Source organism: Quercus lobata, chromosome 5 (assembly GCF_001633185.2).
Source record: "Quercus lobata isolate SW786 chromosome 5, ValleyOak3.0 Primary Assembly, whole genome shotgun sequence".
NCBI classification, from domain to species: domain Eukaryota; kingdom Viridiplantae; phylum Streptophyta; class Magnoliopsida; order Fagales; family Fagaceae; genus Quercus; species Quercus lobata.
The window spans coordinates 6869467-6880274 of NC_044908.1; the positions used below are offsets into that span (position 1 = coordinate 6869467).

The following is a 10808-nucleotide window of genomic DNA, read 5'->3' on the forward strand; positions in this document are numbered from 1 at the left end:
TAAAGTACTTGGGTGAGACTAGTCACATCATAAGAATTAAACTTTGGTAAGATTAAGAAATTAGGATATTGGGCCTATCTCAAATTGCTTAATAGACTAGAATCTAGCCAAGTATAGCACGTGATACTTCAAGAAAGGATTGCTTCCTTTTAAGTTTGAAGTTCCTTTGTAAAGGACTAGAGTCCTAAGACATATGAAAAGCATATGAAGACAGTTCCTTATACAATGTTAATAGGAAGTCTCAATTATAATATGCTATGTACTAGGCCAAATATTTATTTTGCAATGGGCATGGTAAGCAAATATCAATTAAATCTAGAATCACTTATTTTAGTGGGAGTAAAGCATATACTCAAATATCTTAGGAGAAAGAGAGATTATATGTTTGTCTACCAAAGTAAGGATTTGATAGTTACTGGTTGCACAAATACTGACTTGTAGTTTGATTGTGATTCATGAAATTTGACTTAAGGATATGTGTTCATCCTAGGTGTTGAAGATACACATTAAGCATAAGTATCATCTCATTAGAGAGATACAAGAGAGCGGAAAGTAGTGGTAGAAAAAATAATTTATGCAATAAATCTGGCTGAAACTTCTTTCCATAACTTGCCTTAAAGTGACTATGATTTACTCTAAAGGGAAATAAGTGTTAGCTATATGCAAAATAGTCTTTGATGGCAAGTGGGAGATTGTTAGGGTTTATGCCCTAAAATCTAATTTATTGGCATGTTACAAATGATTAAATTATTTAATTATATGAGACTATTTGCAAATAAACTAATGGGACATTATCATAGTCCTTAAGATGCATTGTATGTGATTTAGTTACAGAAGATATAAATCACAAGTTCCTTGTAAACTCAAAATATAATTCTTAGTCGATGATGAAATTGGGCGTTTCATTTGCAAAGACTATAACACATCAACTAAGATAGTTTGTCTTGATCATGGAAGTAGAGACTACTAGTTGATGCGTTGATATGTCTTAAGTGTGTAAGGCATATTGAACTAGAACATTGTGAGATTAATTATTAAATTAACAACTATCACCCGAATAGTTAATCTGACAACTCCTAATTTCATAGACTCTAAATCTTGAGAGGATAGTGAACCCGATCATGAAATGTAGGTTACTTTGATATATCAGAAGTGAGATCTAATTTAACGGTCAAAACCTCAGTCTATTGGGTAACCACACATAGTGTTGAGGGAACACATATTCTCAAGATGGAATTCATAATGTCTTTAATAGAGACATGAAATATCCCCTTGAAATAAGTTTAATAGGAACTGGTTATTCAGGGCCGGCCACTTTAATAAAGAGTTACTAAGGGTATGTTTGGATACCGATTATTTTGCTGAAAATTGAAAACTGAACATTGAAAAGACTGTAGCAAAATAATTTTTAAATATGTGAATAGTACCGTGGGACCCATTTTTAATGAAAGATTTGTTAAAAAAAAAGGTTTGTGGGTCCCGTGAACAATGTACGAGACCCACTAGAAAAGCTGAGATGCGCTTCTAAAAGAAAAAAAATGTAGCCTTAGATAAGTTGTATCCAAACGTTAACTAAAGTTTATATTTATTGAAATTAGATTTCATAAATGTGAATAACTAAAAGATTAAACCAGGAACTCAAAGAATAAAATAGTTGTTTACAAAGTGACAGTTTATTATGACTTTGTTCATTATGGATATTTCATGGAGGGGTCAAATGATATCATATTAGTCTTGGAAAATAATTTATTAATAAGGCCTAGAGTGCAATTATATTTTCATAGTGGTACTTGTTATATAATTAATGGTAACTTTGGGTTTGTCAAGAGTTGACAGATAAGTCCGAGACCCATTGAAACTAGAGCCTTATTTGTTTTTTGGTCTCGTCCCAAACCACACACTTAAGCCCAATTGGGCTGGCCTAAAAGGGTAACCCAATTAGATAATCAGTTATTTATTTAATGAGAGTTATTAAATAAATTAACATCATAGGCAGTTAAAATATGTACGTATGATTAAAAGAAGAAAAAATATAGTTTTTCTTTGAAGTATCTTTTGAATACACCTTCCTTATGGAGAATCAACGTACTTACAAACTGATTGAGAGACCACTCATCTTAGGCACCATGTGGAATTGGGATGAAGATTGAATGTATTCTCAAGTTTTGTTTTGAATTTTACTGCATCAAGGTACACTTTCTCTTCTTTGTTCTGGAATTCAAGGTTATATGTTTTCTCTCATGAATAAAGTAGATCATTGTGTTGCTTCCGTTATGTGTTTTGTATGAGATGCAAAACTAGTTTTGCCAACAAATATGGCCATGAATAAGCAGATATTCTCAAACCTAAACTTGAATTTCTTTACAAATTCACCCCAAGCTCAAATTAGCTGCCAAAAATAAAAAATAAAAATTTGGTAGGGTAGAACCCAACAACAAAACCGATGGTAGAAACCTAAGTGTCGACAGGGTTGTGGGAGAGAAGAACTAAGGGTGAGAGAAGGGGAGAAACTATTGTGAGTGAGAGATGGTTAGCGCCAAAAAAGGTAGAGCTGGAGAAGGGTGGTGTCAAAGAAGGTGGAGCTGTTGAGTTGTGGGAGAGAAGGACTAATGGTGGTCTCTGTTTTGGACTGAAGGTGGAGTCGTTGAGCTGCATTTTGCATGTGAGGGAATTGTAGAGTGTGGGTCTACGTTTTGGAGGAAGGAGAAGGCAAAGAGCTGCGTTTTGCGTTTATTGGGTTTTAGATAATAATAGTGTTTTTTATTTTATTTTTTTATTTTTTAAACATTATGCTGACGTGGAAAATTGTTAGAGTTTCAGAAGTTTTGATTTTATATAATAATAATAATATTATTATTATTATTATTTGAATAATGTTTGTGTAAGTTTTTTTTTTTTGTCATAATTATTTGTTATTATTATTGATATGACAAATTTTTATTAGTTCTAGCTTGGGCCCACCACTAATATTACATTATTACTTATCAATAATTATTTAGAAAATGCAAAAACAATATTAATAGTTTGTAAAAATGTTGTATAATAGTTTATATATGTAGCATTACTCATAATATTTTATTAATATTTATGATTTAAATGAGTAGTTTTAGTACCATAAACTATTTCACAAAATTTTTTCTTTTTTGCCTTAATTATATAGTAGTAGATGTGGGTGGTTGTCTACCACTTACACATAAACACACTTTTTTCTCTACTGCTCATACATCGTTATGTTACAAATGTAACAAAAAAATTGTAAAATAATTTGTAGTGCTATATATTTTTTTTTAATTTTTGTAATTTAAAATTTTATCTTTTAAACTTTATTTCCTTCCTTGCATGTCTTTATATTTTTTTTCACCTGAATGCATGTCTTCCACGTATCTCTTTTTTTTTTTCTTTTTTTTTTTTTTTTTTTCCTTCTCTTTTTTCTTATCCACTCATTCTCTTCTTCCTTATCTTCTTATTTTTCCTTTTCTTCCCTCATCCGCTCATTCTCTCCTTCCTTAACAAACAACCCCACTGGTCTCCCTCTCGCTCTCTCTATGCCCTGAGATGAAAAGCATCACTGCAGCATCGAGCCACCAACACATAAGCTTCACCATGCCATAGTTACAGACCTTAATTAGCTTTCACTCTCACACATAAACCCCACCATATGACATCCTAAACCAAACCCAAAAATCAGGCCTCATCCTTTCACAACTCTTTTCTGACCTTCCATCTTCAATGATCTCATTCACTACAACGCCATTTCCAATTCCCCACTCCGCTAGTGAGTCTCTTTTTTGACTATATTTTTTGTTAGAGATTTGGGTAAAATTGGGATTAAAAAGAAAGGCTAAGGGTAAAATAGTAACAGTATGCAAAATATTCAACGGAAACATGGAAAGCAACTCTGCGTTTTGGAATTGCACCTGAGATAGTCCAATACCGAATTGCCAAAGGTTTAACCGTGTCATCTGCCACCAAGTAAGAGAAATGTGTTACGTATCACAGTTACACATAATATCACCCCATCTTTATTGTACCATTCCTTCAATATAGCCCAATTACCAAGCTGTCTAGCCAATGTTTGCAATTATCATCTCAAGCCTGAAATAACCAAATAGTGGCCCCACGATCTTCTTTCCATACTTTTACAACTCATCAATAGAATAAACAAATCAACTTCAATTACTTTTTCTTTGGTCTTTATGTAATTGTAGAGATTTATCAAATAAGAACCGGCAATTGAATCAAATCTATCAACCCCAGTAAAATCAATAAATTTCAATGTATTGCTTAGTGCCAAAATAAAATAATCTTGTGATTGACAATCATATGATTTGATTTCATTTAGATCCTTGAAAATCTCCTCCTCAATTTTTTCCTCAATGGTCTCTACCATCTTGACTTCAAAATCTTTCTCTATAATAGGATCTTCATTAATCTCCTCCACAATAATCTTGATTTCAAGACTTTCTTTCATAACAAGGTCTTCATTAATTTCCTTAGAAATCTCTATATTTTCTTCTTTGACTTCTACATAATCTTCAAGAGCAGTATTTTCTTCAACATGTGTGAAATTTATAGAGTAAATTAGTTAAAAATAAAAGTTTAGGGGTGTATTGTTCATTGTACCAAAGTTCAAGGGGTCTCTTGGCATTTTCCAAGTTTATTTGAAATTTTTTAAAGATTAAAGTGCATATTACACCCCTAAAGTTTAAGGGTCTTTTGATTTTATACATTGAAGTTTTGGAATTTTAATTTTACCCTCCTATAATTATATTTTGTTTGTATTGACAGTTATTCTTTTATATTTTCCGCTAAATGTCACATACATTTGCCACACGTGTTTAATTCATTAAATAAAATGATGCCATATGGAATAATGAAAATGATGTGAAATTATTTTATTAAACGAACTAAATATGTGTAGCAAGCTTATATGACTTTTAACAGAAAATATGGATGAAAAAGTTACTGATGCAAATGAAATATAACTATAAAGGTAAAATTAAATTCTGAAACTTTAAGTAGTAAAATTAATAACCTCCAAATTTTAAGAGTGTAGTTTTCACTTTAGCCTTTTTTTAATCAACAACTATATTAATTTCATTATGTTATATGATAAAAACAACAACAGCAACAACAATATATAAACGGTAAACTTGAAACAATACTATAAAATAGGCCTGCACCAAAATATTTCATTATAATAGACAAACCAGAATGGGTTACAAACGGTATTTACAACACTCGATTTAACAATGATTCCTATTGTTACTAAGATCATTAAGGTTTAATTGACATTTTCTAATAGAAGCGTATTCATGGTTCAAATCTGCCTAATTTTTTTTGTCGTTATTGAATTTATTTATTTATTCATTCTTTTATAAAAATGGCTTTCTTAAAAAAAATAAAAAAAAAATAGGTACAAAATAAATTTTCAACAGAGAAGAAAGAAACCAAACACATCCACCCCCACACTTGTCCAGTCTCATTGGCTCTGCCATGGATTCCACTCAACTTTATCGTCTGGGCTTCGATTCAATTTTTAGTTAATAGTCAATCCACTTGTTCCACCTTTCAACTTATTCTTCAGGATTCAGTAATAATCTCCTTTTGATCAATGTAATGGTCATATTGTCCGCTGTGTACTTTCACGAAGTTCAGGGTAGCTTTGTGAGCAACCATGGCTACTTTGTTTCTAATTTCGAAGCACTTCTGTTCCCATGTTGTACCTGGTGTCAGCCAATTGTTTCATGCTCATGTTCTTCCCCGTCTCCGTGCTTTTTCCATTCTATATTTGTCCATAGTCCTTGGGCTTGCGTACTTGGCTATGATCTTCTTTAGTTATAGAAGGTTTCAAGCGTTGAAGGACCAGTACAAGTGGCTTAGATTGGAATGGAAGTTTTTTAATGCTCTCATAAAAGATGTGAAATACGTTTCGGATTTGGGGAAGAAAGTAGATGAGAGAGCCCATCAACTTTGGGATTCACAACTGAGACCGGGAGCGATAGTACAACTAAGTGATGTTGAGAAAGAATGGGTACGTTCAATCGAAACCTCGGTCGGCAAGGCAAAGAGACGCTGTGACACCTATGAGAGCCTGAGTCGAAGAAGACAATTTCTGAGGTGGGTTTACTCCGTTTTAATGGATTTCAGAAAATTTCGTCCCCTCGAAAATGAAATAGAAGCGATCAACGATGACTTGGTTGATCATCTTTTCTCGAAATGTAGAAAGATATATGGAGCACTAGAGTGGTCAAGGTCTAATGTCAGAAGCCTACAGGACAGACCCATTGTGGAAAAATACCCTTATTATTATAATCGAGCTGTGCCACCAACTCACTCTGTTGAAGAGAAATTGAAGGACCTAATCAATGGTAAGCCAGATGTAGTGAGTGACAGTAAAGAGGACATACGGTACCGCATCGAGTTTCCGGTGAAGCTACTGCTTGCTTTCCTGGAAGATTTATATGGGCTTAGAATGGAAACTAAAACGGAGAAGGCCTGGGTTGAGCTTGTGGAGGAGACCATACTCGAACTACAACAAGACTTGGATGGCATAATCCAAATAGCTAATCGAATGAACTGGATTTTCTACATCGGTAATTGGATAGCAAGGCGTAAGCTCAAGAAGAAGTATCGGTTGTATGCCGGAATGCTCTCTGCTCTCATTATGCATAAGAGCGTATGTGATTTCAAATTTATTAGAAGAGATGTATTAAAATCTGTCCATCGGTCCCCAGAACAACAAAAGTTTCCATTTCAGTTTCAGACCACAACTGATGACGACGATATTTCTTCTCTTCTAAACAACTTTAACAATCAGCTCAAGCAGGGGTCAGACATGGATGAGTTCACACAACTATACAAGACTTTCGAAAGACTAAACAAACTTCTCATGGATTCAAAAGCAGTTGAAGGCATAAAGCATTCAAGAATGGCCTGGACAGATCAACTGAAGATAATTATTAAAGATGCAGAAAAATCTTTGAAATCATATGGAGAAAGTTCACGCTCGGAATGGGGTGAAAATCAAAACAAGACAGAGCCTCAGTCAAAGTCCAAAGAAATTGGTCGATTCAACATGGGTCTCAGACTTCTTGGGAGATGCATAATGATGCTTCGCACTGAACCAGGGGAAGAGAGAAACTCGGTAGTTGGCATGGATGAAGACGTACATGAAGTAATCTCAAGACTGATCACCAACAGTGAGAATTGCTCCACGCATTTTATTGTGGGGATGAGGGGCATCGGTAAGACAACACTGGCGCAGTGGGTTTATCAACATACAACTATTCAGAACCATTTTAAATTCAGATACTGGGTGTCTCTAACTGATCACGGAGATGAGGAAAAGAATGCACTCCGGAAGAAATTAGGACAAGAACTCATGCATCCATCAGTGACTAATAAGGAAAAGGAGGAAGGGACTTACAAGGAAGAGAATGATATAGAGGAAGAGACTAATAGGGAAGCAAAGGAAAAGGATTACTCATTCAAGGAGATTAATGATTTCTTGAAGGCTAAGAAGTACCTTATTGTTCTGGACAACATATCGTCAGTAGAAACCTTGAAGAGTCTAAAAGCAGCATTTCCGGAAAGCACAAATGGGAGCAGAATTGTGATCACCACACGACACAAGAGTGTAGCTTCAAATGATGAGAACTCCAAGCAACTTCGACTACGAACCAAAGATGAAAGCTTAAGTTTGTTTCAACAGATGGTGCACCTTCCGTCGGATACTTCTGACCAGCCTGAACTCTCAGAAGCAGAAGCACAAAAAGTGAATACACTCGCACGTAAAGTAGTAGGAAGATGTGGGGGTCTGCCACTTTCAATCTTACGTCTTGGGTATCTATTGTCTGGGATGAAGAATGTGACTTACGAGCAGTTGTCAAGGGTGCTTGAGCATATCGATCATAACCAAACACCATGGTCGGAAATAGTGGAATTTAATGAAAAAGATTTGGCTCCGCATCTAAAGAAATGCCTTTCATACTTTGGACTCTTCCCCAGGGACTCTGAAACTTCAACAAGGAGATTAGTTGCTTTGTGGGTGGCGGAAGGATTGGTACAACAAACAGCTGCTGAGCAAGAGCCTCTTGAATCAGTTGCAAAAAGGTATTTGGATGAATTAATAAGCCGCAACTTGATACAAGAAGTGGAAAGAAAGCCTAACGGGAAGGTCAAGACATGTGGCTTCCCTAGCGCTCTGCGAGATTTATGGTTGCGAAAATTTCCAATTTCAACCTTAGATGGGCGTCTTAATTATAATACTGATGAAAATGATGCCTGTTCTACCTCTAGTCGTGGTAGCAGCAGAAACTTACAAAATTTATTGCGAAGTTGCAGAAATCCCCGCTCCATTCTCTTCTTTGATACTCGAGAAGGAAATAAACCTGGAGAAGAGATAGGTAACTTCCTTTCTATGGGCATTGCAAGTGGGCATCTCTTACAATTACAAGTCCTTGATCTTGAACATGTATTCCGACCTAATTTGCCAAAAAATATAGGGGAATTAGTTAAATTAATATATCTAGGGTTAAGGTGGACTTACCTAGAGGAAATTCCATCATCAATTGGCAACTTACTCGACCTCCAAACTCTAGATGTGAGGCATACTGATATCCGTAGTCTTCCTAAATCAGTATGGAAATTGAAGAAACTTCGGCATCTATGGATGAACCAGATTTATCGAAGCCACATTAAGCATCAACGTGGGAATTCTTTGCAAAATCTTCACACACTGAGAGGTGCATTTATAGATAATGAGAGTCTGAAAGCTGGCCTTGGCAAGTTGACCAACCTTAGAAAATTAGAACTAGCATTCCAGTTGAACCTGTCAGAGCAAACTTCATTAGCAAAGAGTCTTTTGGAACTGAAGAAACTTCAAGCTTTGAAATTGAAATCAATTGATGAAATGAGCCGGCCTCAAGATCTAAAGGCGACGTTCTTGTCTGACCTTGAAAATCTTTCCAACCTATATTTGTTTGGAAAATTAGAAAAGACATCCATTAATGGACTCCCACAAAGCCTGTCGGACCTTACCTTATCTGCCTCTAGGCTTTCAGATGATCCAATGCCAGAGTTAGAAAAACTTCGCAATCTAAAATGTCTCAGTTTGTACGCCGGTTCTTATATTGGGAAAAGCATGTCATGCTCAAAGGGAGGCTTTCTCCGGCTTCAAGTTCTGAACTTCTTGATGCTTAAGGAACTGGAAGAATGGAATGTGGTGGAAGAAGCAATGCCGAACCTCAAGAAGTTGGAGATTCGTTCCTGCTACAGTTTGAAGGTACCAAATGGGTTGAGACATCTCAAGACTCTTGGTGAATTGAAGTTAAAGCGTATGTTAGTAGAATTCACATCAGAAATCGAGGAAACCAAGGAGAAAATTTGGGCCGACTTTGCTATCTCTCCGGCCATAATTATTGATGAGCCGTTGTCAATGCCAAATGGAGCTTAAGATTTTACATATGTAAGGCAGTGTTTCATTTTATTTCTCTGTTCCATTTTATTTTTTCTGTCCTTCAAACAGATCATTATCATTTTGACACTGCAACTTTGTAACAGATTTCCGCTACCTTTCATTACTTGTTTGACGATGAAGAACAATGCGGGTGTTGGACAAAAACCAGCAGAGGTGTTTGGCTCACCAGAGGGTACTCTTTTTTCCTTTTCTTTTTTTACCTTTTAATCTGTTGCTTGGTTCTAAGGCGATTGTTCAGTAATAGTAGTATGCTTGACAAGCATATGAGTGGAATAATGTTGTGCGCTTTGTTACAAAGTGATACTGTCTCTGTTTGTGTATTTTTTATCCCCTTTCACTCGCTTGGTTCTATGGTATTGGATCAATAAAATGTAATAGTCATATGCTTACCAAGCAAATGACTGAATAAAATAGTACTCTTTCTTAAACAATGTGAAACTATCTGTGTGTTTTCTTATTCCGTGGGGGTAAATGTTCTTTCTATATATATATTTTAGTGACTGATGTACTCTAATGGCTCTTATAGCATATTTCCTCGGTTTGTAGTGCTAGTTGTCCTTTCCCCTTAGCACACCAAGTTGTAATCATATTCATCAGTTGTTTTCATTCACAAACTGCGTTTGATTAACAAACTTGAAGTGAAACTGCAAATATTCTTGTTCTTCTTGTCCATAAATGTACTAGAGGATGAAGGGAAAAATTTTTAAATGTGTCATTCTTCTTGTAATTATTTGAACCTCGTGAACCATGGTAAGATACTAGGATACAAAAATTCTTGTAAGTGAGAAATATAAAATAAAGACTAAAAGTTCCGCGAAAATGTAAGAACCTGAACCAAACAAATTCTTTGGAGTGTTTATTTATTTTATTTATTTATTTATTTTTAAATGTAAATATTATTATTAGCAACGCAATAGATTATACCATATTGTGTATGCTAGAGTGGATGTAGAAGGAGAAGCATACAATAGGAACACCGAGAATACGAGGATTACGTGGTTCAGCCTTGACGGCCTACATCTACGGAGGAATCCCTTAAGGGCTACATCTTTATTGTATAAGAGTGTAGTACAATAACATGTGTTCCAATTAGCCATAACATGAGTATATATAGGCAACTAAACCCTAGACTACTAGTACAAGCAGAACTGGGCTTGGGTCTACTACATTGGGCTAATATGTCTAATATATATTTTTAACACCCTTCCTCAAACTCAAGGCAGAAGCTTGATGAAAGCTTGAGGTTGGATAAGTATGAGAAGATCACTTGGAGATGTCATGAAGAATGCCTTTGGAGAAACCACAATGAAGAATATGCCAATTGACC

General features: G+C 35.3%; 1 protein-coding gene across 1 annotated transcript; it reads left to right on the top strand.

Moving 5' to 3' along the window:
• The first annotated feature begins 5383 nt into the window (after positions 1-5383).
• On the top strand, positions 5384-9969 carry LOC115988745 (probable disease resistance RPP8-like protein 2). The gene is made up of 2 exons (XM_031112364.1): positions 5384-9469; positions 9565-9969. Exon 1 carries the CDS (start codon positions 5678-5680, stop codon positions 9455-9457), a length of 3780 nt encoding a protein of 1259 aa, XP_030968224.1. The 5' UTR covers positions 5384-5677; the 3' UTR covers positions 9458-9469; positions 9565-9969.
• Positions 9970-10808: the final 839 nt, after the last annotated feature.